Source organism: Oryctolagus cuniculus, chromosome 6 (assembly GCF_051225735.1).
Source record: "Oryctolagus cuniculus isolate XC-2025 breed Fujian yellow rabbit chromosome 6, ASM5122573v1, whole genome shotgun sequence".
Taxonomy (NCBI): Eukaryota; Metazoa; Chordata; class Mammalia; order Lagomorpha; family Leporidae; genus Oryctolagus; species Oryctolagus cuniculus.
In genome coordinates this window covers 27,363,210-27,390,919 of record NC_142872.1, presented here as the reverse complement: position 1 = coordinate 27,390,919, position 27,710 = coordinate 27,363,210, and the positions used below count along the sequence as shown (strand labels likewise).

At 44.0% G+C, this 27,710-nt stretch overlaps 1 protein-coding gene and 1 non-coding gene across 9 annotated transcripts in view; both read left to right on the top strand.

Moving 5' to 3' along the window:
* The window catches only part of CDC25C (cell division cycle 25C), a 33,601-nt gene that overhangs the window by 3,966 nt on the left and 1,925 nt on the right, over positions 1-27,710 (top strand). For 2 of the 8 annotated variants that reach the window (XM_008255084.5, XM_008255091.5), the window contains exons 5-12: positions 585-618; positions 734-823; positions 1,800-1,898; positions 3,314-3,472; positions 16,475-16,549; positions 18,906-19,007; positions 21,677-21,739; positions 25,947-26,045. In XM_008255084.5, coding sequence (XP_008253306.1) covers positions 585-618; positions 734-823; positions 1,800-1,898; positions 3,314-3,472; positions 16,475-16,549; positions 18,906-19,007; positions 21,677-21,739; positions 25,947-26,045 — 721 coding nt within the window. Of the gene's footprint in view, positions 1-584; positions 619-733; positions 824-1,799; positions 1,899-3,313; positions 3,473-16,474; positions 16,550-18,905; positions 19,008-19,571; positions 19,783-21,676; positions 21,740-25,946; positions 26,046-27,710 lie in introns of those variants that run through there. The other 6 variants (XM_051843423.3, XM_008255087.5, XM_051843421.3 and 3 more) reach the window with 6 other exon arrangements.
* On the top strand, positions 24,802-24,907 carry LOC127490879 (small nucleolar RNA U13). Its single transcript, XR_007919268.1, has one exon. It is a non-coding gene; the product is annotated as a small nucleolar RNA U13 (small nucleolar RNA).

Below are 27,710 nucleotides of genomic sequence, written 5' to 3'. Positions count from 1 at the left end.
CAGGGGGCAAATTTTAGGTCAGCCCTTCTTAAACTTACTGTAAATTTTCTCCTTGACCATTTTATTCTTAGAACTTTATCCTTTGATGTGTAGGTGAATTAGGTAGTACTTCAGTGCACTAGAGAAGTCTTTCCATGACTGTTTTCATCAATATTTGTGAAATTTTCATTTGTATTGCATGCATTTTCTTTGAATTGCTTTAAATGTTGTAATCATTTACAGACTGGAAGGATAGAAATTGAAGGATAGACATAAAGAAAAATTAGCTCCCAGTAGTCAATGCTGGAAAATTAGTAAATTGTAAATCATGTCTACAGAAGATGTAAGATAAACTCACTCATCTTTGGTGCTTATCTCTATAAATGCCTACACAAGTGAAATGAAGGCCTTAGTCTCAACATGTTACTGGAGACACAATGTTTACCATAGAGAATACGCTGTGTATTATTGGATCAACTAGGAATGGCAAGTAGGAATAAGGCTCCTAGAATGGAAGAAAGACAAGATAGGCTGCCCCCATCTTGCTGAAGAATAAACAGAGTATTTGGGGCTTACTTTGACTGGTAATTGGCTTTCATTTGCAGGAATCACCACCAGTGCCCTTTGAAAAGCAGCCCAGTAAGTAGCACCTCCTTTTTGGGTTTGAGTTAGTTTCTCAGATGGGAGGCAAAGGGTTTCCAACTCACCTGTGGCTTGGGCGTTCTGGATGTTCTCGGCAAGCAATCTCTTTTAGGCGCAGCTTCTTTGTAGCACTCCAAATGCTTTGGGCCATGGCCGCAGAAAGAAAGATGCAGTGTGTACCTCATCTACAAATCAAGAAAATGTGAGTGTTTAATGGAAACCTAAATGCATTAGCATTTCTTTGAGTGAAGCAACTCATTGGTATCATTGTGAGATGTGGAGCAGTTCATATGCTAGATAAGCCAACTGAATCAGTACAGGGAAACATTTAGTTTTTTTTTTTTTTTTCTTTCTCATTGAGGTTTGGTCCTAGAAGAGAAACCTAGCTCAAAGTCCCCCATAGGAAGTTATCATCATTACTCATATTCATTTGCTGTGAGAACAAAAATGGCTGTTACTGTAATGTAAAGAACTGGGAATTTGTTTTTCTTTTAAAGGGATAGTTTAAGTTATATAATCTGTTCAGAGATTCTTTACATAGCTTTATATACAAATGTAGATTTCTTGATTTCTTCTTATTTTCCCCTTAGTCTAGCTTATGAGCCCCCATCCTAAGGAAGCCATGGCCTTCCCTGTCTAAGCCTTAGGACATCCTTCAGTTCCAAGTTGAAACTGGCCTCTCCAGAGCCCCCTAATCATGAAGATAATTCTCTACCTAATCCCTTCAACTAATCCCTTTTTCTAGCCATCTTTTTTTCTTTCCTGCTTCCCTTCCCCCAGGTCAGTATGCATAAAAGATAGATGCTGTTCTTTTCTTCCGTTGACTAAGATATGCCATGTTTCTGGCTATTCTAATCAGCTTTTTCTTGATTTTGTACTACCTTTCTAATCTCCCTTTATAATCACTCTTTAAAAATCTCACCATCCTCTCCCCAGGCAGGCTTCTTCCCCAATCCCCCCATTCATTTTGCTTGTGATCGTCAGATTAGTATCCGCCACAGTAAATCTGTGCCACACATCAAACTCAAACCATAATTTCAATCTTCAGGATATAGGGTCAGCCTTGATTACATTTAATGTGCTTCATGAAGATTATTCATGGTGTGATCAGATGAAATGTTTTTGGCAGGGCCCACTAGTACATCTCTTCCTCCTGCCAATGCATTTTCTTTATGTAGGCACGCAACACTTTGAAGCCTTCCCAGTGGCAGGCACCCAGGAACCTGAGGTTTCAAAAGAGACCAAGGGGGCCTTATGTGTCGCCCCTTTCTTTGCTGGTGAGTCTCTGAACATCATGCTTAAGGGTTTATTTAGGTAATAGGAGCTATGGGATGGCAGTTGTGGGGTTTATGACCTTTTTTTTTTCCTCAGATGACTTGGATGAGAAAAGGGATGGGAGAAGTAAAGTTTAAACAGTGAAAGAGAGAAGCCATGTGTCCTCTGACCTTTTCATTTGTTTAAATTTAAGGAGAGGTGGGGGTTTGTTGGAGCAGTTACGATGCCATTTGGTGTACCTGCCTCTCAAATTGTAGTGCCTGGATTTGAGTACCAGTTTCACTTCTTATTCCAACTTCTTGCTAATGCACACCCTTGTGGGGAACAATGATGGCTCAAGTAATTGGATTCCTGCCATCCACATGGGAGACCTGTATTGAGCTCTGGCTATTGCAGGCATTTGGGAAGCAGATGGGAGCCTGTGTCTCTCTGTATTTCAGAAAGTTCATAAAAATGCCTATAATGAAAAAACTGCATGGATTTAAAATTTTTTTGTACCAGAATAAACTTAATTCCATTCCCCTACAAATTTTTGAAATGTCCTAATAGCTATCCTGGTTGGTTTGGAATCTTATCTCATTGTAATTTTGATTTGCATTTCACAAATGATTATTTATGTTGAGCTGCTATGATCAATATACAATTAGCATTTATGATGTGCTTTCTTGACCATTGTGTATCTTCCTTGGGAAAATGTCTGAGTCCTGTTTGGGGTATTTTTTTTTTATTGTTCAGCTCTGAGATAATATTTTGATATTAAGCCCTAGTTGGATCTATAATTTGCAAATGTTTTCTTCCATTTTCTATGTTGTCTTTTCACGTTCTCAATTGTATTAGTATGTTTTTTTTTTTTTTTAAAGATTTATTTGAAAGGCAGATTTACAGAGAAAGAGAGAGAGAGAAATAGAAAGATCTTAAATCTTCTGCTTCACTCTCCACATGGTCTTAATGGCTGGACCAGGCTGAAGTTAGGCCGAAGCCAGGATCCTAAAACTTCATCTGGTCTCATGTGGCTGGCAGGTGCCTAAGCATTTGGGACATCTGCTGCTGCTTTCCCAGGCACATTAGCAGGGAACTGGATCAGAAATGGAGCAGCTGGGACTCAAACTGATGCCTATATTATGAGATGCTTGTTTTGCAGTTGGCAGCTTAACCCACTCTATGATAATGCCATCCCCACCAGTGTCCTTTGATGCACACAAGTTTTTCATTTTGCTGAACACCAAGTTTTGGTGTCGGATCCAGGAAGTCATTCCCAAATCCAATGTCATTAAACTTTTCCATCTGTGTTTTCTTCTAAGAGGTTTAGTGTTTTAGCTCTTACACTTAAGCCTCTGATATATTTTGTGTTAATTTTTGTATACAGTGTAAGGTCAGGATCTTGAAGAGTTTTTAATGTTTTTCATATACTTGGCAGGACAATGGAGACTTGGTGGAAAGTGAGATGAATTATTTGGGCAGTCCCATTACTCTATTTCCAAAATTGGATAAAAATCCAGAAGCAGTAGAAGATAGGGCAGAAGAGATTTCAGATGAATTGATGGAATTTTCCTTGGAGGATCAAGAAGAGGGCAAGGTAAGGTGTTCTCTGATGATGTTTTGTATTCTTCACATTCCTTCATTCTTGAATAAAGAGTATTGTCTGTATTAATATGGTACAACCACTGTACCAAATGCTTAGGCTGTTGAGATCAAGAAGATGTGGCTTTTAGATTCTAAGAGTTCCCTGACTGATAGGGTGTCACATCACCATGTGACTATTTTGCTGGGTGGGCAGATTGCAGTTAGTAGTTTGAGTAGATCACCACAGATATCTTTTTAAGTAACAACTCCAGGATAATAGTAATAGGTGGAATGTACCTGACATGATTTTTCAGGTATCTTACAGTATCCTTCTTCTGTTTCCATTTATCTTTGACACATCACTGGAAGATACATATAGGGTCTGAACCTTATAGGCCATGGACATACTGATGCTTAAGAGCATTTGAAGGATTTTTCATTTTTGAATCTATTTCTTAGAAACAAATATGGATATGAATGTGGTTTTCTACATTTTTTGTATTTATTTGAAAGGCAGAATGATAGAGAGATAAGAGAGAGATCTTCTATCTGCTGGTTCACTCACCAAATGGCCACAATAGCTGGGGTTGGGCCAGAAGCCTGAAACTCCATCTGAAACTCCCATGTGTGTGACATGGGCCCTAATTTGGGCCATTTTCTACTGCCTTCCCAGACACATTAGTGGGTAGATGGATTGGTAGTGGCAGAGCAGCCAGGACTGGAGCCGGCTCTGATATGGCATCCTGGTGTTACAAGTGGTGGTATAACCTGCTGCACTACAATGCTGGCCCCTAAACATGTGTTCATTATACAAGACAAATATGGTATAGTGGTGTTGGAACACTTGGATTCTAGTTTTTCTCTTGTTTGCTAATATTGAAACCATTTGCAAGACAGTTAACCATTCTGTGGTTTAACTTATTTTATTATTCAGTGGAGAGCATAATAATGATCTACTCCTTCAATAGGATTGTTGTATATGTGACACAGTGTAAAAGCAGTTTGTGTGCTCACCTCTTTATCTCCCCCCCACCTGTTTCTCTCTCTCTCACATACAAAATGATAACTGTGTGGTGAAGGATGTGCTGATTAATTTAATTGTGGTAATCATTACACATGCATAAGGGTATATAAATCAGCATATTGTATACCTTGAATAAATGCTGATTTTGTCAATTAAACCTTAATAAAACTGGAAAAAATTTTAAAGCAGTTTATCATACTCCACATACTTTATTATTATGAATAAAAAATGAATGGAATTAGTAACAATGTTCACTATTTATTATGATACTGATAGATACTAGGTGCTATATTAGAATTGAGGACACTGTCACGATGAGGACACACAATTTTTTTTTAGAAGATATTCTTTTTTTAAAAATATTTTGTTTATTTATTTTGAGAGGTAGAGTTACAGACAGAGAGAGGGACAGACAGATAGAGAGACAGGTCTTCTATCTGCTGGTTGACTCCCCAAATGGCTGATCAGCAGCCAGAGCTGATCTGATCTGAAGCCAGGAGCCAGTAACTTCTTCCAGATCTCCCATGCGGTTGCAGCGGCCCAAGCATTTGGGCCATCTTATACTGCTTTCCCAGGCCATTGCAGAGAGCTGGATTGGAAGAGGAGCAGCCGGGACTCGAACTGGCTCTCATATGGGATGCTAGTGCCACAGGTGGAGGCCTTAGCCCACTATGCCACGCTGCCAGCCCCAAACTCAATTTCTAATTTTCATGAAGAGTATACTTATTTTTTTTTCTGATTAAGAAGATAAACAATATAAAGAAGTCATCCAATAAGTAGGATAATAGCAGTTTGTTAAAAGTGCTTTCAATGACAGGGTGATCTGACAAAAGGACAGAGAAATTTGTGAGGATACAACTTTTGGCTTTATTCTGAGTAGTAGAGATACTGGTGATACTATAATAACTGGTGATACTATAATAAATTTGAAAATAAAGGTAAATTCAAAGGGATCAAATATGTTCTGTTTTAGGCATTTGAGTTAGAGGTGATCACGGGAAATTTAAATGGAAATACAGAATAAGGAATTGGAGCCTTCAGGACCAACTGCATAGAAGGGAAAAGGAAGGCTAATGACTCCAAGTGTAAAGCAGAGAGAAAGAGCTTTCCATAGTAGCTACTGAGGAAAGGAGGAATATCAGTCAAAAACTAGAAAGTAGTGATTCAGAATAAAGATACAGCAGCTGGTGTCGTGACCAGCAGATTAAGCCGCTGCTTGGGACTCACACGTCCCACATCAGAGTGCTGGCTTGCATCCTGGCTATCCCACTTCCAGTCCAGCTTCCTGTTAATATGCACCCTGGGAGGCTGCACATGAGACTCAAGTACTTGGTTTCCTGCCATCCAAGTGGGAGACTCAAATTGAGTTGCTGGCTCCTGGCTTTGGCCTGGCCCAGTCCCAGCTATTGTGAACATCTGGGGAATGAGCCAACCAATGGAAGATATATCTCTATCTGTGTATGTGCCTTTCAAATAAAGGGAAAATAAATAAAAATTTAGAAATAAATATATAAAAGTAATGGTCCCTTATATATACTTGTTCACTTTATGCATTTAAAAAATTGTAATAAAGTATAAGATACATAAAGTTTACCATTTTAATGATTCTTTAATAATTCATTTTTACTATTTGAAAGATAGAGTATCAGGGTTGATGGGCAGGGAGACAGATCAATCTTGCATTTGCTGGTTCACTCCCAAAATGGTCACAGCAGCCAGGTCTGGGCCAGGTTAAAGCCAGGAAGCAGGAACTCCATCCAGGTCTCCTACTTGCATGGCAGGAACCCAAGTGCTTGGGTCATCAGCCACTGCCTTTCTAGGCACATTAGCAAGAAGCTGAAAGGGAAGTGGAATAGCCAGTACTTGAACCAGCATTTCAGTACATGATAAGTGCATCACAAGCAGCATCTTAACCTGCTGCACCACAGTGCCTAGCCTAACCCTGCCACTTGTAGCTGAATGACCATGGAGGAATCCTCCCTGTACCTCAATTTCTTTTTTTTTTTTTAATTTCTTTTTTATTTATTTGAAAGGCAGAGATAGAGAGAAATCTTCCATCTGCTGGTTATCTCCCCAAATGGCCGCAAAATCTGGGACTGTACCAGGCTGAAGCTAGGAAGTTGGAACTTCTTCTGGGTCTCTCATGTGGGTGGCAGGGGCCCAAGTACCTGGGCCTGCTGCTTTCCCAGACACATTAGCAGGGAGCTAGGTTGGATTTGGAGCAGCCGGGTCTTGAACCAGCACCCACAAAGAATGCCAGCATCACAGGCAGTGGCTTAAAGCACTATGCCACAATGCCGGCCCCATACCTTAAATCTATAAAATGGGGCCGGCGCTGTGGCATAGCGAGTAAAGCCTCTGCCTGCAGTTGCCAGCATGCCATATGGGAACCGGTTTGAGTCCCGGATGCTCCACTTCCGATCTAACTCTCTGTTATTGCCTGGGAAAGCTGCAGAAGATGGCCCAAGTGCTTGGGCCCCTGCAAACACGTGGGAGTCCCGGAAGAAGCTCCTGGCTCCTGTCTTCAGATCAGTGTAGATCTGGCCGTTGAGGCCAATTGGGAAGGGAACCAGTGGATGGAAGATGTCTCTCTCTCTCTCTCTCTCTTTCTCTCTTTCTCTCTTTCTTTCTACCTCTCCTTCTCTGTAACTCTGACTTTCAAGTAAATAAATCTTAAAAAAAATCTATAAAACATAGTTTTTTTGTTGTTTGTTTTTTGACAGGCAGAGTGGACAGTGAGAGAGAGAGACAGGGAGAAAGGTCTTCCTTTGCCATTGGTTCACCCTCCAATGGCCGCCGCAGCCAGCACGTGCGGCCGGTGCACCGCGCTGATCCGATGGCAGGAGCCAGGTACTTATCCTGGTCTCCCATGGGGTGCAGGGCCCAAAGACTTGGGCCATCCTCCACTGCACTCCCGGGCCATAGCAGAGAGCTGGCCTGAAAGAGGGACAACCGGGACAGAATCCGGCACCCTGACCGGGACTAGAACCCAGTGTGCCAGCGCCGCAGGTTTTTAACAGGCAGAGTGGACAGTGAGAGAGAGAGACAGAGAGAAAGGTCTTCCTTTACCGTTGGTTTACCCTCCAATGGCCGCCGAAGCCAGCGCACCACGCTGATCTGAAGCCAGGAGCCAGGTGCTTCTCCTGGTCTCCCATGGGGTGCAGGGCCCAAGGACTTGGGCCATCCTCCACTGCACTCCCTGGCCACAGCAGAGAGCTAGACAGAAAGAGGGACAACCAGGACAGAATCTGGCGCCCCAACCAGGACTAGAACCTGGTGTGCCGGCGCCGCAGGCAGAGGATTAGCCTAGTGAGCCGCAGCGCCAGCCCCAGACATAGTTTTAATGTTTATTTGCTAGGATTACCATAAAGATCGAATGAGATAATTACACATAAAGCTCATAGAACAATACTTGTGGCTGGTGCCGCGGCTCAGTAGGCTAATTCTCCTGCGCACCGGCCGCGGCGGCCATTGGAGGGTGAACCAACGGCAAAAGGAAGACCTTTCTCTCTGTCTCTCTCACTGTCCACTCTGCCTGTCAAAAAAAAAAAAAAAAAATACTTGTCAACAGTGCTTAATTATTGGTGCTATGTAATACAAGTGCTTAATTATCATAGGCTAAGGAGTGAAATATGTGGAGTTATGAAGAAGGCTGATAAGTAAGGGATGCTTGTTGGCCTTGATGGTCTCAGCAGAGTAAACTTGAAAGTAATTTGATTGCTCTGAGAAGATTGGTAGCTAAGGGTCTTGAAGAGTGTTAAGAAGGCTATGGTTGACTTTTATATACTACAGAATTACTAAAAGGTTAATAAGATTATATTTATGAGGTCTTGTAAGATAGTCCTGCATAGCCTGGTGTCTTCCTACAAGAATGCTCTGGCCTGGAAGCAAGAGTGGAGGCTTTGCAAAGCCAGGGATAATTAAGTGAGGGTGGGGGATCGCCCATGGTAAATGAAGGTGGTGATGCTGAAGGCAGCCGTGCAGTCAACAGTGACGAATGAAAACCTGGATGGGAAGCAAGATGCCATTAGGTAGACACAGTAAGGTAAGGACAATAATGTGATTAGAAGTTGCTGACAGAAAGTTTGAGAGATAGGGGAGATTTTGTTTTTTTAAAGATTTATTTATGGGGCCAGTGCTGTGGCCTAGCAGATGAAGCCACCATACCGGTGTCCCATCTAGGCACCAGTTTGAGTCCTGGCTGCTCCACTTCTGATCCCTCTCTGCTATGGCCTGGGAAAGCAATAGGGGATGGCCCAAGTCCTTGGGCCCCTGCACCCATGTGGAAGACTTGGGGGAGGCTCCAGGCTCCTGGCTTCTAATTGGCCCAGCTCCAGCTGTGGCGGTAATTTGGAGAGTGAACAGGTGATAGAAGACCTGCCTTCCTCTCTCTCTCTCTCTCTCTCTGCCTCTGTAATACTGCCTTTCAAATAAATAACTAATTTTTTAAAAAGAGGGCGCCATGGCTCACTAGGCTAATCCTCCGCCTTGCGGCGCCGGCACACCGGGTTCTAGTCCCGGTCAGGGCGCCGGATTCTGTGCCGGTTGCCCCTCTTCCAGGCCAGCTCTCTGCTGTGGCCAGGGAGTGCAGTGGAGGATGGCCCAAGTCCTTGGGCCCTGCACCCCATGGGAGACCAGGATAAGTACCTGGCTCCTGCCATCGGATCAGCGTGGTGCGCCGGCCGCACGCGCTGGCTGTGGCGGCCATTGGAGGGTGAACCAATGGCAAAGGAAGACCTTTCTCTCTGTCTCTCTCTCTCTCTCACTGTCCACCCTGCCTGACAAAAAACTTATTTTTTATTTGAAAGACTGAGTTACATAGAGAGGGAGAAATACAGAGATATTCCATTTGCTGGTTCATTCCCCATGTGGCTGCAATGGCCATGCAGAAGCCAGGAGCCTGGAACTCCATCTGGGTCTTCCATGTGGGTGCAGGGGCCCAAGCACTTGGGCCATCCTCTGCTGCTTCCCCAGGTGCACCAGCAGGAAGCTGGATCAGAAGTGGAACATCCAGGACTGGAACTACCAGTCATATGGGATGCTGGCACTGCAGGTGGCAGTTTAACCCACTGTGCCACAACACCAGCCCCGATAGGGATTTTAGTCGGTCTGAGGCCATATTGCGTTTGACCTCTTGGTAGTAGAGTAGATTTTTTTTCTTTTTAAATATCAGTTTGTGAGAGCCTAATGCAGAGTGCTGGAAAACCTTGGTGCAGGCATTTGAGGAGTTATGAAGTCACTTTCCAAAGCATTATTAATGAGCATTGTAGGAAAGTGAAATGTTTGGGCCAGAGTTGTGGTATAGTGGATTAAGCTGCCACCCAAGTCCCCGCTGCTCCACTTTGGAGCTCCTTGCTAATGGCCTGGGAAAGCAGTGTAGAATTACCCAAGTGTTTGTGCCCCTGCACCCACATGAGAGACCTGGAAGAAGCTCCTGGCTCCTGGCTGTGGCCTGAGCCAGCCCTGGCCATTGTGGCAATTTAGAGAGAGAATCAGTGCATGGAAAATGTCTCTCCCTCTCTCTCTGTAACTCTGTCTTTCAAATCAATAAAATAAATCTTAAAAAAAAAAAAAAAGGAAAGGAAATGCTGTTGGTTTTAGTAAAAGATGAGGGTGAGAAAGAAGAATGAGAGCTGGCTCATTATAGCTCCTGTTAGTTGACTACCTAGCATGCACTGGACAGTTTACATCAGTATCTAATGCCACATTTAATTCCGTCAACCCAGAAGAATGAATATTATCTCTCACTTTAAGGGGAGGCCATTGGGCCATGAGGTAAAGTATCTTATCTAAAATCACATAGTTAAAGTGACAGAGCCAGGACTTAAACTGAGACCTGCCTGCCTCTAGCAGGCAATTATATTGTGTTTCCTGTTGAAGATACCTGAGAGGTAAAAATCTTCCTAGGAATATGTAACATTGATAATTGCTGTTTTTCTGTAAGGTTGATAAACTTAAATCCTCAGAGTTTGAATAAAGTATAAAAATAATGTTGAGGGGCTTGAGTTGTGGCATAGTAGGCTAAGCCTCCACCTATAGGGCTGGCATTCCATATATGCTACTCCTCTTCTAATCCAGCTTTCTAGTAACAGCTGGGGAAAGCAGTGGAGGATGGCCCAAGTGCTTGAGCCCCTGCACCCATGTGGGTGACCCAGAAGAAGCTCCTGGCTCCTGGCTTCGGATAGGGTCAGCTTCAGCCATTGTGGCCATTTGGGAAGTCAACCAATGAATGGGAAAACTTTCTCTGTCTCTCCCTCCCTGTGTCTGTAACTACCTCTCAAATAAGTAAATTAAAAAGAAAAAAAAAAAAAAAAAACCAACAATGCTGAATCAATTATCTGGAGCAATGCTATTCAGAAAAACTTTCTGAGAGTAGGGGCCAGCACTATGGTATAGTGGGTTAAGCCACCTCCTATGATGCCAGCCTCCCATATGGGTACTGGTTCATGTCCCAGCTATTCCACTTCCAATCCATCTCCCTGCTAATATGCCTGAGAAAGTAGCAGAGGATGGCCCAAGTCCTTGAGCCCCTGCACCCACGTGGGAGATTTGGAAGAAGCTCCTGTCTCTTGGCTTCAGCCTGGCCCAACCTTGGTTGTTGCAGCCGTTTGAGGAGTGAAGTAACAGATGGAAAACCTCTCTCTGTCTCTCCTTGTCTCTCTGTAACTCTTCCTTTCAAATTAATAAAGTTTTTTTTTTTAAAGAAAAACTCTCTGAGAGTAAAGAAATGTTTCATATCTGTCTGATACTGTAGCCATTAACCATTTGTAGCTACTGAGAACTTAATATATATGGCTAGTGCAACCAAGGTGCTGTGCTGGTTCCTCCCCAAATGCTGGCAGTGGCTGGATCCAAGAACCAGGAATGCAATCCAAGTCTCCATGTGATAGGCAAGAACACAATCATTTGAGCCATCACTGCTACCTCCCAGAGTCTGCATTAGCAGGAAGCTAGAGTCAGGAGCCAGAGCCAGGAATGCATCCAAGACACCAGAATGTGGGACTCAGGCCTCCCAGCTACCAGGCTAAACACTTAGTACTTACCAGCAAATTTCTTTCTTTTTTTTTTTTTTTAAGATTTATTTATTTATTTGTATGTCAGAGTTACATAGAAAGAGAAGGAGAGGTAGAGAGAGAAATCTTCCATCCACTGGTTCACCCCCCAATTGACTGCAACGGCTGGAGCTGTACCGATTTGAAGGCAGCAGCCAGGAGTTCCTTCTGGGTCTCCCACACAGGTGCAGGGGTCCAAGGACTTGGGCCGTCTTCCACTGCTTTCCCAGGCCACAACAGAGAGCCGGGTCGGAAGTGGAGCAGCCAGGACTCGAACTGGTGCCCACATGGGATGCCAATGTGGGCTGCAGCTTAACCCACTATGGCCCCGCAGCAAATTTCTTAGCAATGCAAATTTGTGGGCCCCATCCTAGACCTTCTGAATCAGAGACTCTGGGATTGGCCCCACAATTTGTGTTTTTACTATTCTCCCAGGTGATTTTGATGCACACTGAAGTTTGAGAGCTAGTATTCTTTTTTTTTTTTTTTTTTTTTTTTTTAGCATTTATTTGAAAGTCAGAGATAGAGATAGCAAGAGAGAAAGAGAAAGAGAGAGAGATCTTCCATCCTCTGATTGACTCCCCAGATGGCTGCATTGGATAGGACTGGGCCAGGCTGAAGAAAGGAGCCAAAAGCTTCATCCAGGTCTCCCAAGTATGTGGCAGGGGCCTAAACACGGGCCATCTTCTGCTACTTTTCCTAGCCATCACCAGGTAGCTGAATTGGAGGTGGAACAGCCGTCACAGGAACTGCCACCCAGATGGGATGCCAGCATTGCAGGCAGCAGCTTTACCCTTTGTGCCTCAACATCAGCCCTCCCCTTGCCTTTTAAACAAAAACAAAACTGCAACATTTGAAGAAAACATTGGAGAAAAATTTTGTGACTTTCAGTTAGATAAAAATTCCTTAGATGCAGTACAGAAAGTTAGATCCATTTCATTTAGTTAATTAATTGCAAACTCTATAAAATGAGTGTTTACCTTAACAATTATATTGTGTTCCTGGAGAGGCTCTTTAGGATACAACGAAGATTACATTAAGGACTGCAAATTTGAATTTTGATCTAACTCTGTCCTGCCCTCTCAGGGAAAAACTGAAATTACATAAAGGGAAGTCTGTCACAGAGCCTAGGCAACCTGCTTCTCAATTCCTGACCACTCCTCTCATAAACTCCCTTCTTCTGTCTGCTTGACTGCAGCTGTATCTCTTGGCTTCCTTCTTGTCATCTTAATTATTTCTTTTTTTTTTTTAATATTTAATTGAAAGAGTTACAGAGAGATGTAGAACCAGATCCTCCATCCGCTGGCCTACTCCCTAAACGGCTGCAGCAGCTGGAGCTATGCTGATCTGCAGCCAGGAGCTAGGAACCTCCTCTGGGTCTTCCTATGTGGGTGCAGGGCCCAAGCACCTGGGCCATCCTCCACTGCTTTCCTAGGCCACAGCAGAGAGCTGGATCAGAAGTGGAGCAGGTGGGACTCGAACCGGTGCCCATATGAATGCCAGCTTTGCAGGTGGTGGCCCCACCCACCACACCAGAGCTCTGGCCCCTGTCAGCTTAATTACTTCTTCATTTTTCCAGATTAGACATGAAAAAAGGAAATCTGAAAGGCCTGGGTCATTTATTTCTTATTCTACACCACTACAGGTTGGCGCTGTGGTGTAATAGGTAAAGTCACTGCCTACAGTGCTAGCATCCCATATGGGCACTGATTTAAGTCCCAGCTGCTCCTCTTCTGATCCAACTCTCGGCTATGGCCTAGGAAAGCAATGGAAGATGGCTCAAGTTCATCTCCCACCCACATGGGAGACCTGGAAGAAGACATTGGCTCCTGGCTTTGAATCGGCACAGCTCCGGCCGTGGTGGCCAGCAGGGGAATGAACCAATAGATGGAAGACCTCTCTCTGTCTCTTTGCCTCTGCCTTTCCTTCTCTCTGTGTGTAACTCTGACTTTTATTTTTTTAATTTTTATTTATTTATTTATTTATTATTTTTTTTGACATGCAGAGTGGACAGTGAGAGAGAGAGAGAGACAGGGAGAAAGGTCTTCCTTTTCCCTTGGTTCACCCTCTAATGGCTGCTGCGGCCAGCGCACCGTGCTGATCCGAAGCCAGGAGCCAGGTGCTTCCTCCTGGTCTCCCACACAGGTGCAGGGCCCAAGCACTTGGGCCATCCTCCACTGCACTCCTGGGCCATAGCAGAGAGCTGGACAGGAAGAGGAGCGACCGGGACAGAATCTGGCGCCCCGACTGGGACTAGAACCAAGTGTGCTGGTGCCGCAGCGGAGGATTAGCCTAGTGAGCCGTGGCGCCGGCCTGTAACTCTGACTTTCAAGTAAATAAATAAATAAATCTTTAAAAATATATATATATACCACTAAATAGGTGCAATCAACCTGCATTATAGTTCTGTCATCAATGGCTAGGGGTCCAGTAGACAGAGACATAAGGAGGGGTGCCCAAGGTAAGGGGTGGATGTAGATCACTGGTATATAAAATGTGTACTGCACAGCTAACTGGCCCATGAGCAAGGGCGAACTGTGGATATAACAAACACCATGATAGGCATAGTTGGTATAAAGTAAAATATTAATATTCCTATTGTCTTCCCCCAGAAATCATTGTCCATCAGCTGTCTTCCACTAATGGCTCCCTCATTGTCTAGCCCTCTCCTAAACCAATTCGTAACACTGGTGAGGTGACTATGTAGAGAGAGAGAGCTTTTGTCTGTTATCTCAGTCCGAGGTAGAAGACCCATGGTATCTTGGGCCGATGATAGAATCTTGGATTAGTTGGTAGTTATCACAAATCATTTCATAGATCTCCCTGCCTCTGGGTATAATATGCCGAAATCAGGCCTTTCAAATGAGCAATAATCTGTCCTTTGTACTTTAGTCCATTTCTATATCAACAACTCTCAGGGCTAATTCTTCATAGTATTTTGTCCATATTTTTCTTTTTTTCTTTTTTTTTCTTTTTTTCTTTTTTTTTTTTTTTTGACAGGCAGAGTGGACAGTGAGAGAGAGAGACAAAGGTCTTCCTTTTGCTGTTGGTTCACCCTCCAATGGCTGCGGCGGCCGGCGCACTGTGGCCAGCGCACCGCGCTGATCTGAAGCCGGGAGCCAGGTGCTTCTCCTGGTCTCCCATGGGGTGCAGGGCCCAAGCACTTGGGCCATCCTCCACGGCACTCCCTGGCCATAGCAGAGAGCTGGCCTGGAAGAGGGGCAACCAGGACAGAATCTGGCGCCCCGACCGGGCTAGAACCTGGTGTGCCGGCGCCGCAAGGCGGAGGATTAGCCTAGTGAGCCGCGGCGCCGGCCTTTTGTCCATGTTTTTCCTGATGAGCTTCATAGTGTCAATCCTATATTGGTCATCCTGTTCCATGAGTCTAGTGTTTCTCTTTTTCTTGCATGATGTTTAATCTGTGACTTTTCCCCTTCTCCATTAATAATTACTTTTTTGAAAAAAAAAAAAAAACTGTCTTATATTTCTCTCTCACTCAAAGAAACTACTACCAAAAAAGTGACATATACATATGTTGTTTAATAATTTTCACCTAGGGCCTGTTTTACGGTGTAGCAAGTTAAGCTGCTGCCTGCAACACTGGCATTCCATATGGGCACTGGTTCATATCCTAGCTGCTCCATTTCTTCCTTTCTTTTCTTTTTTTTTTTTTTATAGTTTGCAACTGTTTCTACTTTACTTATTTTTTTTACGTAGAAACCTTTTATTTAAGATATACAAACTTCATGCATTTCATATATACAAATTTAGAGTCGTAGTGATTCTTTCCACCCTACCCTCCCTTCCATCCACACTCCCACCTTTCTTCTTCCTCCCCTATTCCCATTCTTATTTTTTACAAAGATCTATTTTCAATTAACTTTATACTCATAAGATTAGCACTATACTAAGTAAAAAGTTCAACAAATAGTATTTAAAAAAGCAAAACTGTTCCTCAACAGTTGAGACAAGGGCTATTCAAAATCATCACATCTCAAAGTGTCAATTTCATTTCTATAGATTTCCTTTTAGGTACTCTATTAGTTACCACATATCAGGGAGAACATATGGCATTTGTCTTTTTGAGACAAGCTTATTTCACTAAGAATGATGGTTTCCATTTTCATCCATTTTGTTGCAAATGACAGGATTTCATTTTTTTAAACTGTAGTATAGTATTCTATGGTGTACATATACCATAATTTCTTTTTTTTTTTTTTTTTTTTTTTTGACAGGCAGAGTGGACAGTAAGAGAGAGAGAGAGAGACAAAGGTCTTCCTTTTGCCGTTGGTTCACCCTCCAATGGCCGCTACGGCCAGTGCGCTGCAGCCAGCGCATCACGCTGATCCGAAGCCAGGAGCCAGGTGCCAGGTGCCTCTCCTGGTCTCCCATGCGGGTGCAGGGCCCAAGCACTTGGGGCATCCTCCACTGCACTCCCAGGCCATAGCAGAGAGCTGGCCTGGAAGAGGGGCAAGCGGGACAGAATCTGGCGCCCCGACCGGGCTAGAACCTGGTGTGCTGGTACCGCAAGGCGGAGGATTAGCCTATTGAGTCACGGCGCCGGCCACCATAATTTCTTTTATCCAGTTTTCAGTTGATGGACATTTGAGTTGATTCCATATCTTAGCTGTTGTGAATTGAGCTGTAGCTGCTCCACTTCTGAACCAGCTCCCTGCTAATGGCCTGGGAAAGGAGAATGGCCCAAAGTGCTAGGGCCCCTGCACAAATGTGGGAGACCTGGAGGAAGCTCCTGGCTTCAGCCTGGCCCAACCCTATCTGTTGTGGTCATCTGGGCAATGAGCCAGCAGATGGAAGATTTCTCTCTCTCTCCCTCTCTCTTTGTTGCTCACTTTCAAATAAGTAATCTTTTTTTTTTTTTTAATTATAATCTTTTGTTTAGACTAACTTTTTTGGCTTCTCACTTGGTATTCCCAAACAGGCATCCCTGAACAGAAGCTGCCTATATCGCTCACCCTCGATGCCAGAGGGTCTGAATGGGCCAAGACTAAAGCAGGTAAAATCCAAGGACAGCACGATACCAAATAAAGTATACAAAAAGTATTGTTCTGGCTATAAGATGTTCAGGAAGGTAAGAGGTTTTTAAGATCAGAACCTGTTGTTCTTTCTCATTGTCCTCTCTGTTCTGGTCTGGGAATTGTTTTTTTGTCTTTTTCCTTTTCCTTGTCTATATTTGATCTTTGCTGCTTTTTTTTCTGTTCTTTATCTATATACATACATAAAATATTTAACAATAAATATGTTATGGGCTGGCACTGTGGCACAGTGGGTTAAAGCCCTGGCCTGAAGTGCCCTCATCCCATATGGGTGCCAGTTCTAGTCCCAGCTGCTCCTGTTTTGGTCCAGCTCTATGTGATAGCCTGCAAAAGCAGTAGAAGATGGCCCAAGACTTTGGGCCCCTGAACCCACGTGGGAGACCTGGAAGAAGCTCCTGGTTCCTGCCTTCATCAGCACAGCTCCAACCATTGTGGCCATCTGGGGAGTGAACCAGCAGATAAAAGACCTCTCTCTCTCTGTCTCTTCCTCTCTCTGTAACTCTTTCAAATAAATAAAATAAATCTTTTTTTTTTAAAAAGACTTATAAAAAATAAAATAAATGTTATAGCATAGTTTGAGAAGTGATGTCATCATACTGTCTTTACAGCCTTTTTTTTAAGCAACTATTTAGGTTATCTCTTCATTGTCTTTTTTTCTTTTTTAAGATATTTATTTATTTGAAAGGCAAAGTTACAGAGAGACAGAGGCAGAAACAAAGAGAGAGGTCTTCCACCTGCTGGTTCACTCTCCAGATGATTGCAACGGCCAGAGCTGAGCCGATCCAGAGCCAGGAGCCTGAAGTCTCCCATGTGGCTACAGGGACCCGAGGACTTGGGCTATCCTCAACTGCTTTCGCAGCCCATAGCAGAGAGCTGGATGGGAAACAGAGTGGCCAGGACTTGAACCAGCACCCATGTGGGATGCTGGCAATGCAGGCAGCAACTTTTCCTGCTACGCCACAGCGCCGACCCCTACAACTTTTTATTTATTTATTTTTATGATACATAAGAATATCCTCCATCTAATACATTAAAAGAAAGTAAGTACTTGAGAACAACTTATATCATTAATTAAGGAAGCACCTAAGAAAACAAACAATGGAGATGGACACTTAGGCATAACTCAAACTTAAGAGATATAAGAATATCCTCTACTTAATACATTAAAATGAGATGAATAAATCTTTGAGAAACAAGTTTTTTGTTGTTGTTTTTTGTGTTTTTTTTGACAGGCAGAATTAGACAGTGAGAGAGAGAGAGACAGAGAGAAAGGTCTTCCTTTTTTGCCGCAGGTTCACCCTCCAATGGCCGCTACCTCTGGCGCTATGCTGATCCAAAGCCAAGAGCCAGGTGCTTCCTCCTGGTCTCCCATGCGGGTGCAGGGCCCAAGCACTTGGGCCATCCTCCACTGCCTTCCTGGACCACAGCAGAGAGCTGGACTGGAAGAGGAGCAACTGGGACAGAATCTGGTGCCCCGACCAGGTCTAGAACCTGGTGTGCTGGCGCCGCAGGCAGAGGATTAGCCAAGTGAGCCACAGCACCGGCTTAGAAACAAGTTTTACTGTTAACTCTCATAATACAACTCTTTGAGGGCAGAGGTCCTGTGTGGGAAGTTAGTGCACAATGACAACCTTCTTTTCTAAAATCTGAGAGAATGCAGGGGAACCTAACTGGGATGGAGCCTTACTACTGCTCTGTGCAGTCTGCAGAAATCTCAGAAAACAGAAGTGTGATAGAAAGCCACTTCCAAAAAACTTAACCCTTGTTCTCCTTTTAAAAAATTCTAAATATCACTAGATATTTTAAAACCAGTATATGATACCATAGGAAAATTAAAAATCAAAATGAGCAAAAAGCAGCTAGTGTAAAATACTCATAATCTCACATGTCAGAAATAATTACAGTTAGCACTTGATGTATGGTCTTCTAGGCCTTTTTACCTATCTTGTATTAAAGTGGTATTACAAAGAACATGATTTGTAACACATTTAATGATACCATAAACTTATTTCCATGTCACTAAAATTAACCAACACCATACTTTTTACTCTATCATGGCAATCTATAATGCATGGAATGTGATTTGTTTAACCAAGACCCTATAAGATTTATTAGTATTTGTGTCCTGTTATGAACATGCTGGGTTATCCATCCTTATTGTCAAGTGCTTATGCTTATCTTTATTTTCTTGGGGAAAGGAGTGCAATTACTTGATCAACAGATATGCTATTATTAAAGAATCTCCACTCCCCTATCCCTGATCTCTAAACCCTTAACACGAGCATTGGGTATCAGTGGGAATCTTGTCATTTCCAGGGTGTGGGTCCAAAGAAGACACTTTCCCTCTGTGACATTAATATTGCCCACATGCTGGAGGAAGAGTCTAACCAGGGGCATCTGATTGGTGATTTCTCCAAGGTGAGTCCCATATTCAGTAATTCCTTTGGCAGCTGAATCTTTTGTCCTCTGTCTTTGCAGAAACACTGAATATAATTATGTGTCCTCACTAAGCACCATTTTAAGATCTAAACCTTAAGCCCTTCCAGTGAGAAAATATTCCTTACTTCTTCTGGGAAAATCTAGAACAGTCAAGAAAGTATAAAACTTTTCACCTTTTTATAAACATCTTTTAAATTATATTAATAATATTGATCATTATAGAAAAGGCAGAAAATGAAGATTTATCCCAAAACTTATCAATCAGAATAATTATTTCTTAGTTTATATACCACAGTTTTTTCTATATATTTTCACAAACACATGCACACCTAGAAAACCCAGAAATGTTTTTTTGTTGAGTTTTTCCACAAAAATAGTTCATAATATCTTATGATCTGCTGGGTTACCTGCCCTCTGCCCCATTTAATATTATATCAGGGGTGGGACTGGCGCTGTGGCTCAGCGGGTTAATGCTCTGGCCTGAAGCGCCAGCATCCCAAATGGGTACTGGTTCTAGTCCCTGCTGCTCCTCTTCTGATCCAGCTCTCTGATGTGACCTGGGAAAGCAGTAGAAGATGGCCCAAGTCCTTGGGCCCCTGCACCCACGTGGGAGACCTGGAAGAAGTTCCTGGCTCCTGGCTTTGGATTGGAGCAGCTCTGGCCGTTGCAGCCAACTGAAGATTGAACCATCGTACGGAAGACCATCTCTCTGCCTTTCCTCTCTCTGTGTAGCTCTGACTTTCAAATAAATAAATATTTAAAAATTATATCAGGGGCATATTTTCATATCAATAATAATTCTGTATCATCTCATTATTTTCAACATCTACATGTTATTGTATTTTTTGGCTATTCATAATTAATTTATAAATCCTTTCTTGTCGAATATTTAGTTTAGTTTTTTTTTTTTTTTTAAAGAAATTTATTGGGCCAGTGGCATGGCTTACTAGGCTAATCCTCCCCCTGTGGCGCCGGCACACCGGGTTCTAGTCCCGGTTGGGGTGCCGGATTCTGTCCCGGTTGCTCCTCTTCCAGTCCAGCTCTCTGCTGTGGCCCGGGAGTGCAGTGGAGGATGGCCCAAGTGCTTGGGCCCTGCACCCACATGGGAGACCAGGAGGAAGCACCTGGCTCCTGGCTTCGGATCGGCGCAGCACGCTGGCCGCAACCCACCGGTCATAGCGGCCACTTTTGGGGTGAACCAATGGAAAAAGGAAGACCTTTCTCTCTACTTCTCTCTCTCTCACTAACTCTTCCTGTCAAAAAAAATAATAAATAAAAAAGACATGTTAGAATTTGGGCCAGCGCCGTGGCTAATTAGGCTAATCCTCCGCCTTGCGGCGCCAGCACACCAGGTTCTAGCCCCAGTTGGGGCGCCGGATTCTGTCCCGGTTGCCCCTCTTCCAGGCCAGCTCTCTGCTGTGGCCTGGGAGTGTAGTGGAGGATGGCCCAAGGCCTTGGGCCCTGCACCCACATGGGAGACCAGAGAAGCACCTGGCTCCTGGCTTCAGATCAGTGTGATGTGCCGGCTGCGGCGGACATTGGAGGGTGAACCAACGCAAAGGAAGACCTTTCTCACTGTCTCTCTCTTTCACTGTCCACTCTGCCTGTCAAAAAAAAAAGAAAGAAAGAAAGAAAGAAAGAAAGAAAGAAAGAAAGAAAGAAAGAAAGAAAGAAAGAAAGAAAGAAAGAAATTTGAAAGTTGGAGTTACACAGAGAGAAGGAGAGGCAGAGAGAGAGAGAGAGGTCTTCCATTCACTAGTTCACTCCCCAATTGGCCACAGCAGCTGGAGCTGCGCCGATCCAAGACCAGGAGCCTGGAGTTCTTTTGAGTGTCCCATGCGGATGCAGGGGTCCAAGGACATGGGCCATTTTCCACTGCTTTTCCAGGCCATAGCAGAGAGCTGAATTGGAAGAGAAACAGCCGGGTCTCAAAACCGGCATCCATATGGAATGCTGGCTCTACAGGTGGTGACCTTGCCCACTATGCCACAGTGTCAGCCCCAGAATATTTAGTTTTTTTTAAAGATTTATTTATTTATATGAAAGGCAAAGTTAGAGAGGCAGAAGCAAAGAAAGAGAGAGAGAGAGAACGAGCGAGCCAGCGAGCGAGCTAGCTAGCTAGCTAGCTTCCATCCACTGGTTCACTCCCCAGATGGCTACAACTACCGGAGCTGGGCTGATCCAAAGCCAGGAGCTTCTTCCAGGTCTCCCACATGGGTGCAGGCGCTCAAGGACTTCAGCCCTCTTCTACTGCTTTCCCAGGCTGCAACAGAGAGCTGGATCAGAAGTAGAGCAACCGGAACTCAAACCAGTGCCCATCTGGGATGTCAGCACTGCAGGACGGTGGCTTTACCCGCTATGCCACAGCGCCAACTCTGAATATTTAGTTTTGTAACTTTTCCTTATGAATGGTGCCAAGATGAACATAATTTATAGAGAAATCTAAAATTTGTGCACATCCTTGGTTAGTTCCTCAGATTCAGTTCTTAGAAATGGAATTGCCGCATGTGCGTTTTATAAAGGCCATTGATTTTTGAAGATTTCTGTGCTTTTAATTGTCTTTTGGAAAGAAGGACAGTATATGGGTCTTTGATCCCAAACTTGGGTATGGAATACTTGCTATTATTTCAACTCTTGGGTATTTCTAGGTATGTGTGCTGCCAACCGTGTCAGGGAGACACCAAGATCTGAAGTACATCAACCCAGAAACAGTAAGCAGATTGCTGGAGATGGCAACTGGTTACATAAGCTACCATCTGGTCTGTTCTGTCCCTAAAATCCCCACTTCCATTTGTGTTTCTTTTACTGTGTTCACTCACATAAGCTCTTTATTCAACTGTCGCTTGTACTAAAGGACCCCCTTTTATATCATTCTTATCTCTCTCTTATTTTAATCTGTTTAAAAAAGAGGGGAGGGAGAAAAAAAAGGAGAGAAGAAAACAAACTACAAAACACAAAAAAGAAAGCTCATTCAGTTAGAGTAACTGTACATCCTGTTTTACATTTTATGATCCTATTTCTAACTAAAAGGCAGAAAAACAATGAAAACATTTTTTTAAAGATTTATTTATTCATTTGAAAGGCAGAGTTACAGAAAGGTAGAGAGAGAAAGAGGGAGACAGAGAGGTCCTCCATCCACTGGTTCACTCCTTAGCTGGAGCTGGGCCGATCCGAAGCCAGGAGCCAGGAGCTTCCTCCAGCTCTCCCATGCAGATAGATGCAGGGAGCCAAGAACCTGGGCCATTCTCTGTTGCTTTCCCAGACCTTAGCAGAAAGCTGGATTGGAAGTGGAGCAGCCAGGCTTGAACCGGCACCCAGATGGGTCACTGGCATGGCGGCTTTACCTGCTAGGCCACAGCACCGGCCCCAGTGAGGATAATTATTGATACTGTTCTTGTTCATTTCCAAAATCTCCTTATTTATACAATAATTATTGGGTCATTCTACTTGGAATCTCTCTACCCAAGATAATCACAAATAATATTGTCCTTATGGCCTTCTAGATTTTATGCTAATATCTGTTTTATAAAGGTGGGATTATTGGGATGGGTATTCAGCACAGCAGTTGGGATGCTGCTTGGGATACCTACTTTCTGTACCAGAGTGCGAAGGTTCTAGTTCAGCTTCACTTCCAGTTTGTTTCCTGCTAATGCACACTCTGGGAGGCAGCAAGTGGTGCCTCAAGTACTTTAGCTCCTGCCACTCATGTGAAACCCAGTTTAAGTTCTGGGCTCCTGGCTTTGGAATGGCCCAGATCCAGCTGTTGCAGGCATTTGAGAGTCAACCAGTGGATGGAGATCGCTCTTTTTCTTTTTTTATTTTTATTTTTATTTTTATTTTTATTTATTTATTTATTTATTTATTTATTTTGACAGGCAGAGCGGACAGTGAGAGAGAGAGACAGAGAGAAAGGTCTTCCTTTGCCGTTGGTTCACCCTCCAATGGCCGCCGCGGCCGGCGCGCTGCGGCCGGCGCACCGCACTGATCCGATGGCAGGAGCCAGGAGCCAGGTGCTTTTCCTGGTCTCCCATGGGGTGCAGGGCCCAAGCACCTGGGCCATCCTCCACTGCACTCCCTGGCCACAGCAGAGGGCTGGCCTGGAAGAGGGGCAACCGGGACAGAATCCGGCGCCCCGACCGGGACTAGAACCCGGTGTGCCGGCGCCGCTAGGCGGAGGATTAGCCTAGTGAGCCGCGGCGCCGGCCTAATATTGTTTAAATTTAGTTAATCCTGTTTACTCTTTTTTTAATCAAACTTGTTTTGGAATATTTAATCATTTCTAATATGTTGATAAACTAAAACAATCCTGAGGTTAACGTATTGCATCTATATCTGTTTTTATTGTTAATTTTCATTTTTTAAAAATAGTTATTTATTTGAAAGTCATAGTTACAGAGAAGCAGAGGCAGAGAGAGAGAGAGAGAGAGAAAGGATGAGGGAGAGGGAGAGGGAGAGGGAGGGAGGGAGAAGGTCTTCCATCTGCTGGTTCACTCCCCAGATGGCCGTAACTGCCAGAGCTGGGCTGCTTTGAAGCCAGGAGCTAGGAGCTTCTTCCAGGTCTCCCACATGGGTGTAGCGGCTCCTTGGGCCATCTTCTACTGCTTTCCCAAGCTGTAATAGGGAGCTGGATTGGAAGTGGAGAAGCCAGTACTCGAATTGCCCCCCACATGGGATGCCAGCACTGCAGGCAGCGGCTTTACTTTCTAAGCCACAGTGCCGGTCCCTAATTTTTATTTTTTAAAGATTTATTTATTTGAAAGGGAGCTTAAAGATTTGTTTATTTGAAAGTCAGAGTTATACAGAGATGAGAGGCAGAGAGAGAGAGTTCTTCCATCCGCTGGTTCACTCCCCAGGTGGCCGCAACGACCAGAGCTGCGCTGATCCGAAGCCAGGAGCCAGGAGCTTCTTCTGGGTCTCCCACACGGGTGCTGGGGCCCAAAGACTTGGGCCATCTTCTGCTTTCCCAAGCTGTAACAGGGAGCTGGATTGGAAGTGGAGAAGCCAGGACTCGAATTGGCACGCACGTGGGATGCCAGCACTATAGGTGGCAGCTTTACCTACTATGCCACAGCGCTGGTCCCTAATTTTTATTTTTTAAAGATTTATTTATTTGAAAGGAAGAGTTACAGAGAGGGAGAGAGAAAGAGAAAGAGAGATGTTCTATCCTCTGATTCACTTCCCAATAGCCAGAATTGGGCCGGGCTGAAGCTAGGACCAGGAGTTTCTTCTGGGTCTCCCACATGGGTGCAGGGACCCAAGAACTTGGATGATTTTCTACTGCTTTCCCAGGCACATTAGCAGGGACCTGGATCTGAAATGGAGCAGCCGAGACTCAAACTGGCTCCCATATGGGATGCTCGCTCTGCAGGTAGCAGCTTAACCCATTAGTCCACAGTGCGAGCCCCTTTATTTTTTTTTTTTTTAAGATTTAATTAATTATTTTGAAAGAGCAACAGAGATAGAGGCATAGAGAGAGAGAAATCTATTCACTGGTTCACCTCCCAAGTTACTGCAACAACTAGAGCTAGTCTAGGTCAGAACCAGGAGTCCAGAATTCCATCTGGGTGTCTCACCTGGGTGATGAGGGCCAAAGTACGAGATCCATCTTCATTTGTTTCCCCAAGTGCATTGGCAGAGAGCTGGATCAGAAGCAGAGCAAACCAGGAGTCAAACTGGGATGCCATTATTACAAGTAGTGGCTTAACCCATTGTATCACAATGCTAGCTCCAATCTTGGAATACTTTTATGTTTACTTAAGATGCTAGAAAATAAATCCTTTTTGTGGTTCATAAGTGTGGTGATTGAATGTACACACATCTTTGTGAAATGTGCCTCTCTGTAAACCTCGTTATGACATTGGCACAATACCTGTCTGAAGTGGAAAAGAAAAAAAGATGTTAGAAAAGATTTACTGAGTCAAAGTGTAACTACCTATTTTCTTTGAGAACAAAATATTTATTTTTACTTTTTTTCTATTTACTTTTTTTGGTACTCTGTGTTTCCACAAATCAAAGAAAACATATCATATTAGTGTTTTTGAGGTGTAATTGCATTTTTGAAAATATATTTACAGGGGCTGGCACTGTGGCGCAGCTGGTTAACACCCTGGCCTGAAACCCTGGCATCCCATATGGGCACTGGTTCTAGTGTCCCGGCTGTTCCACTTCCAATCCAGCTCTCTGCTATGGCCTGGGAAAGTAGTAGAGAATGGCCCAAGTGCTTGGGCCCCTGCACCTGCATGGGAGACCTGGAAGAAGCTCCTGGCTCCTGGCTTCAGATCAGCACAGCTCTGGCCGTTGCGGCCACCTGGGGAGTGAACCATCGGACGGAAGACTTCTCTCTCTCTCTGCCTCTTCTCTATCTGTGTAACTCTGACTTTCAAATAAATAAATCTTAAAAAAAAAAAAAAAAAGAAAATATATTTACAAAGTTACCTTTGTAAAAAAGACTGAAGACAGTTACACTCCTACCAGTGGCTTAACTTTCCTTCTCTATGTATCAACCTTCTTACATATCCTTTTGTGAAAGACTTGCTTTCTGTATAATGGTGGGTGGGTGGGGAATCATTTCTCAACTCTTTTTTGCAAAATCAGGACCTCTGGCTGCCACCTCTGCCACTGCAGAAGTCCTTGGGTGTCTTCTGAGGGACTGACTGCAGTCTTGCCTGCCTCCAAATGGGTACCAGTATGCGGTCTTCCTTGGTATCTTGGCAATACCAGCTATTTTATTTCTTTACAAAAACCACTTCCTATTTCATCATCTTATGTGTGATAGGGCTAAACCATTGCCACATTTCAGATACAGGCTGCCTTTGGAGGCTGGGCAGATGGTGGAATCCTGGGTGACTACTGGGAGTGTGCATGTAAGGATCTGGGTGACTGGCAGTGCTGTCCCTGAGAGTTACTGTTTCTGTGCAGGTGGCTGATTTACTATTGGGAAAGTTCCAGGGTCTGATTGAAAAGTTTTATATCATCGATTGCCGCTATCCATATGAGTACCTGGGAGGACACATCCAGGTGAGAGTACATTATGAATATTAGCAGGGAAGGGGTCAGAGATAATTCTTTATTGATAAGAGTTTGTGGACAAAGCATCCTATGGACTCTAGGTCCAGGACAAAAGTCACGCAATTGGAACACATCAAGACTGAAGTTCTCTCAAAAAAAAAAAAAAAAAAAAAAGACTGAAGTTCTCATTCCTGTTTTAATTTTTTTTTTTTTTAAGATTTATTTATAGCCAATGCCGCGGCTCACTAGGCTAATCCTCCGCCTGTAGCACTGGCACCCCGGGTTCTAGTCCTGGTTGGGGCACTGACTAGATTCTGCCCCCGTTGCTCCTCTTTCAGTCCAGCTCTCTTCTGTGGTCCAGGAGTGCAGTGGAGGATGGCCCAGGTCCTTGGGCCCTGTACCCTCATGGGAGACCAGAGGAAGCACCTGGCTCCTGGCTTTGGATCGGTGTAGCGTGCCAGCCGCAGAGCACTGGCCAGCCATAGCGGCCACTTGTGGGGTGAACCAATGGAAAAAGGAAGACCTTTCTCTGTCTCTCTCTCTCTCACTGTCTAACTCTGCCTGTCAAAGAAAAAAAAAGCATTTAAAAAAAGACTGTGACTGGCCTGGCTGCCTAAAAAAAAAAAAAAAAGATTTATTTATTTGGGGCCAGTGCTGTGGGTAAAGTCACTTCCTATCCAGCTCTCTGCTATGGCCTGAGGAAGCAATAGAAGATGGCCCAAGTCCTTGGGCCCCTGCACCCACGAAGAAGCTCCAGGTTCCTGGTTTCAGATCAGCCCAGCTCCTATTCCAACTGGCCCAACTCTGGCCATTGCGGCCACTTGGGGAGTGAACCAGTGTATGGAAGATCTCTCTCTCTTTCTTTGCCTCTGTAACTGCTTTTCAAATAAATAAATAAACTTTTTAAAAAATTATTTATTTGAATAGGGTAGAAACAGAGAGATCTTCCACCTGGTGGTTCATTCCCCAAGTGGCCACAATTGCTGGGGTTGGCCCAGGCTAAAACCAGTAGCCTGGAGCTCCATCCAGGTCTCCCAAATGGGTAGCAGGGGCCCAAACACTTGGGCCATCAACTGCTGCTTTCCCAGATGCATTCACAGGGAGCTGTATCGGAAAAACAGCAGTTGGGACTGAAACCACTGCTCAGTTAAGGGATGCCAGCTTTGCAGACAGCAGCTTAGCTCTCTGCTACAATGCCAGCCACCTGTTTTAATTCTTTATACCTTCAATAACTTACTTTCCCTTTCTTTCTTAGGCCTGTCTCTCTTTTCTACAGTAGTCAAAGGGCTCCAACCTGGAAATGAAAGAATTAATATCAGGACTGAGAAGCACTCTGCAAACACTGCTCATGGACATTCCTTGTAGCGGTCCCTATACTTCAGGCAGTTTAGTTCTATGAACACTTTATTGGGCATTTACTGCATACCAAGCTCTGTGCTAGGCCCTAGGGCTAGAGACAAAGAAAGATAAACAAGGGATCTTTAGAAAGTTCATGGGAGATACATATTTGAAAAAACTTTGCTTGAATTTCAAAAATATCTTGCAATAAAATAAATGTTTCACTTCATTATTCTATGAATTTTTTGAAGTACCTTCATTCTTAAGTCTTTGCCCTGAAAGTGCTTATAATTTGGCTTTTTTGGCCCAAATATCCTAGGATGGGATCACAGCCAT